Source organism: Austrofundulus limnaeus, unplaced genomic scaffold, assembly GCF_001266775.1.
Source record: "Austrofundulus limnaeus strain Quisiro unplaced genomic scaffold, Austrofundulus_limnaeus-1.0 Scaffold438, whole genome shotgun sequence".
Taxonomy (NCBI): domain Eukaryota; kingdom Metazoa; phylum Chordata; class Actinopteri; order Cyprinodontiformes; family Rivulidae; genus Austrofundulus; species Austrofundulus limnaeus.
The window spans coordinates 220,441-225,585 of record NW_013952840.1 but is presented as its reverse complement, the minus strand read 5'-3'; the positions used below and the strand labels follow the sequence as shown (position 1 = coordinate 225,585).

The 5,145-nt window shown below is 37.0% G+C and overlaps 1 protein-coding gene across 1 annotated transcript in view; it reads right to left on the bottom strand.

Moving 5' to 3' along the window:
• The window catches only part of plod1a (procollagen-lysine, 2-oxoglutarate 5-dioxygenase 1a), a 15,159-nt gene extending 12,086 nt beyond the window's left edge, over positions 1–3,073 (bottom strand). Inside the window, exons 1-3 of the mRNA XM_014024758.1 lie at positions 2,777–3,073; positions 1,048–1,139; positions 438–571 (exon numbers count right to left, since the gene is read on the bottom strand). Coding sequence (XP_013880212.1) covers positions 438–571; positions 1,048–1,139; positions 2,777–2,867 — 317 coding nt within the window. The 5' untranslated portion in view covers positions 2,868–3,073. The remainder of the gene's footprint in view (positions 1–437; positions 572–1,047; positions 1,140–2,776) is intronic.
• Positions 3,074–5,145: the final 2,072 nt, after the last annotated feature.

Here is a 5,145-nt window from a genome sequence, read left to right as displayed (position 1 = left end):
TTATCTTCTGCTACTTTATCTGTTTAGCATTAGCAGAGCTAAGAATCTTGGTGGTTAGCTTCTGCTAATATTTTATCTGTTTAGCATTAGCAGAGCTAAGAATCTTGGTGTTAGCTTCTGATAATTTTTAATCTGTTTAGCATTAGCAGAGCTACAAATCGTGGTGGTTAGCTGCACCCATCACTGCAGAAAATATTTGTTTTCATTGTTTAAAACTTTGATACAAAAAATGCACATTTAAAATGGCCGAACTCTCACTTTGAACAAACTCAACCTCATCTGGATGCTCGTAAAAATAATTTAGCTAAATAAATTCAGCATAACATTACGGAACTCACCGAAAATAATCAGGTACTGAAACTGAAACTAGGTTTCAGCTACCATTCTTCTAGTTTTAGCTTCCAGCTAGCCTTTTGGTACTATTAGCCTGAGCCTACCTGTCAATGAACAGGATGATCCGATCCTCTGATGTCATCTCCTGCAGAGCCGCTTTCAGGAGCCGAATCTTCTGTCCTCCTCCTGGAGCCGACATGTAGTCGCCTCCGCTCCATTTCTCCCCTCGACCCAGAACCTGGAAAACAAAAGGAGATTACTGTTCATCAGTGGTGGGCACAGCTAACCGAAACGTTAGCTTCACTAACCGCTAATCCACTAAACAAGAATCTTAGATCCGCTAACGTTAAACAACTAAACAGACAGAGAAATTAGAGGAAGCTAACGTTAACGGCTAAGACCGTTAGGAAGATCAAATGTAAACATTTTACTAAACAATCACAGCAGATAATACTTTAGTCAACTCTGATTGGACGATAACATCAGAACTCATGCTAACGTGTAGCTTCTAGTTCCGCTAACCCACTAACAGCAGACCTAGCTTCTCATTTTACGGATTTTCCTTTTTTTTTTTTTGATAACTTAAAAAAACAATCAGATCTGAGCTTTAAGACATGTTGAATGAACAGCACACATAAATTAAAGTTTTGCTTCTTTTTTAAAAAGCTGCTTTGAGCTTAAATCAAGATGGAGTTTTTTTGTTACTGCTCCTACCTTTACGCTGTAGTTAAAGCGTTTTGCAGACCTCAAAAACCGCCTGAACCCATCCGTCTCTTTGGTTGCAACAGTCACAACAAGAAGTTTCTCTGAAACACAAAAACATTACAGAGAAATAATTCAGAAACATGATGCTCTCAACTCGTTTTATTATTTTAGAATAAAGGAAGCAGGAGGGACAGGTAAAATATGAGCTGCAACCGGACCCATCAATCCAGATAAATGACCTGTTGCACTGTGAGAAAATATTTTATTAAAGGATTCTAGTAAAAACAGGTGGACTGGGATAAACAGCAACACTGAAATGTTGTTTGGGTGTAAATTACAGGAGTAAATTCTCACAGAAACTGATAATTATTTCAGCAAAAAGCAAAGAAAGAAGCAGCAGAGTTAGTTAACCTCACAGATTATAGATATTTAAATCATTTACTTAAACATTTAACAGATTTATTTGTTTTTAACTCATTGGTTTTCAGTGTGTACTTACTAATTAATTAGTCATATTCAGCAGAACAGTGGTAATAAAACACTAACATAACACTGAAATGTTTCCACTCGAAGTGATTTAAATTGAAATAATGACACTTTTTGGATTGTTTTGTTTTTACTTAATCAAATTAAACACAACCTTATTGGTACTAATAAGATAATAAGATAATATAATAATATAATATTTACCAATAATTTTTATATTAAGCATTTGTACAATATCAGGTTAAGCATGAGTTATAAGTATTTTATAAATCTTTGCTTTTTTATTGATGTTTTTTGATCTTGCAGACATTTTAAAATAAAAAAACGGAATACATATACACATACATTGATTTTTGCTCAAAATTTAAACACTACTAGGGCTCAAATGTATTATTGTACTCTGATTTTAAGTATTTACAGATGTAATGTTATATAAAAATGCATATGTTTACATTTTTTACTTGCTTGTGACTGAAAAAAGCTAAGTTGACCTTTACTTTACCCTGGCTCAGATTCAAACAGAGTTTAAGACAATTTCAACACTTAATTTATGTATATTTTGACTAAAATTCAYAAGATTTAACTTGATGAATAAGTAAATACAACTTGTTTTTTCATCTCTAAATTCTAACCTCAACACTATAAATACACCAGCTGATAAGTGATTAGTTTTTATAATAAAAAAGTACTTTTCTTTCATATTAATTATTGATAAAAGTAGCTGTAGGCTATGAGAAACCCCGTTCTGACAGCCCTGCCTGAACCCGTCCACGTCAGCGACATCATGGAGGTTCTGCCCCGCTAAAGAAAGTTTGCTCTCGCAGGTATTAGGCTAGAAAAATCGTTAAATTTGTCGTATTTTATCTTATTTATAAAAATAGCGCAAAAGCTCCAATAAGAAATACCTGGCATTGTGTAACATATGCTGAGCTACAATTCGGCGTACATAAAAAATTAAAAACAAACGAAAGATTGAATAAAAAAGTCTGTTTTTCAAACTTGTCATGTTAATATTTTAAGCTAACATTACATTGAGTGGCGCGAGCCGCTTTAGCTGCTGGATAACAAAACTCGACACAACACCGACAAGTGTCGTTAATAGCTTAAAACTCGTTTTTCATTGAGCCTGGAGCCACAAAGTTTACCGAGAGCTCCCCCTCAGCTCATATCGGGGGGTGAAGCTGATCTGCGGCGGTAAGAAACCCGCAAAAGGAGCGATAAAAATCTCAGCTACAAACATGGACTCGCTCACCCTCCGGGATCCGCTTCTCCTCGCAGTTTGTCAGCGGTAACAGAGCACACAAACACGTCCAGGACAGCACGAACAGAACTGAAGGCTTCATTTTGGCCGAACTTGGAGTCAAAGAGCAGCAGAACTCCTTTAAGGTTTCCGCTTCTTCTTCCCTCTGATGATGGTTCCGTTCCCCGAACCTCCTCTTCACCCCCGCTGCTGCGTKTTTCTGTGCCCCCCTCAGTTTAACTGGACCTCCGTCTCTTTACGCGCTTTTTACCTTCGTACCTGCACAAACTTTACAGGTGAGGTCTTTGTAGCCGTTTTGGTGTTGATGATTGTAAAGTTTTCATGAGTTAAAGTGGAAATGAACCGCCCTCATGAATGGGTGGGATAAATCAGTGTTTTTGGAGAGGATGGGGACAGAGACATGAGTGTTTGCACGTAGACTTTCCCACCTACAACACTGCCAACAAGTGTCCAACAAGCCCCTCATTAAATAATTAACTTATCTGACTTAATACAAGCAGCAAATATTAGTTTTCAGATTTTCTGAAAGACTCTTAATAGTTTTTCTTGAAACTGTTACTGTATTTTTATTTATTTAACTGTACTTGGACATGATGAGGTCTGTTTCTTTTCCTGCCAGGCAAACTCAGGGCCCACGGGCCAAATATGGACCTTGTTACGAATCATGGGTCTCCAATGTTGTCAAATGTTCAGTAAGAAAAGATGGCTGCTCTAAAAGTTGCTTAAATGACTCATCGCCTAACCAGTAGGGCTGCAACGATACAGAAAAGACACAATTCGGTTTGGTTCAATACTTTAGTCTGACGTTTCGATATTTTTTTGATACAAAAAAGAGAAATTTACATCCTCTTTTTAGCTTGTAATTTATTTAAATTAATTATGAACATTTGTTTAACCTCAAAAGTCCAGTTTTTAAATGAAATGTTGCTGAAACAGCAAGTTTCTCAGTGGATCTGYGCTCAAAAATGCAGCCTAGGTGGAGTAGTCGAACACAGATCCACTGATCCTTCAACACAGAGCTTCTTCAGAAGACAAGTTGATAAAATACATTTTAAAAATCTGTATTGTTCCATACATTTAGTGTGTATTGAACCTAACAGTTTGATACGTGTATTGTTGCACCCCTACTAATTAGCATATTTGGACTTTTGCCAATATTTATGATCTCAGCCACAACTCATGGCCTGCAAGAGCTTCCATTAAAATAAGGTGCTTTAAAGTCAGCATTGTCCATAAACTACATCTCCCACAATGCATGTTGCTTATTTTATCTGCAAAAATGATGGTATCCCAGGTGGAGGTGCACACGGTTCAAAAGCAGCCTGCAAAATCTTAACTAACTTTTGCTGCAGCTCATTTGTATTTGAAGGTGGGAATTTCCCACTTACAAGTTGTAAATTTAAACAGGAACCAGTGGGAATTCCCTGTTGGAATATGGGAGAATTTAGAACTCAAGATGTCAGCTTCTCACCCCAGCTCAACAGTGAGTAAAACTTTCTTACTTTTATTTTTAATAGTACTTCTGTTTGTTTAGTCAGTTAGTTTTAGAAGTGTTAAAACACTGTTTTTATACATTAAGTACCAGGTAGAGCTCAGTTAGTGTTTGTTAGGTAACGAAACGCAGAAATGTTCAAAAATAAGTCCATTTAAAACAATAATAAAGAAACATAAAACCATCGGCTCTAAAAAAATCTCAAGCTCCAAGAATCAAAAACCAAGGACTAACGAGGGGTCCTGGTGGTCTCAGTGGTCTAAAAGGTAAAACCCTCAGGTTTGGGACAGCAACTGTAAAAGTATGATCACCTCTGAGTTTAATTTGGATCTAGAAACAGAGAAACTGGTTGGATGGTTGAAGAGCTCTGATTGAAGATCACACATATAATGGGGCCAGATCTGAATCTACACTAAATCAAACAGGAAGCCTGAACCGGAGACATGTTCATGTTTTAGAAAGATCATTTAAATATTCTGTCTGCAGCTTGGCAGGAATGATTTCCTGTTTCGCTCCTTTAACAGACGGGCTTGGATCAGTCCTGTTCCTGCAGCTGCTTTTCACATCGTCCACTGTTTCATGAGGGGGTGGGGGGCTTCTCCATGCAGAAGCATTCTTTCCTCCCACATCCAGATAAACACCCGTTAGTTTGACACCATCGCCATGTTTGTTCCATTTATACACACAGCGGAAGGGAGGTTTACTGGGGGAAAAAGAAAAAAAATACATATAAAGAAGACACAATTATTTGACAGATTGACACACAGCATCTGTAATTACAGGAACTAAATCTACGATTTAACAGAAAATAATAAAGCTGAGAGAAAAGCACTAAATCACATTGAAAGTTATTACAAAGTCTTTTAAT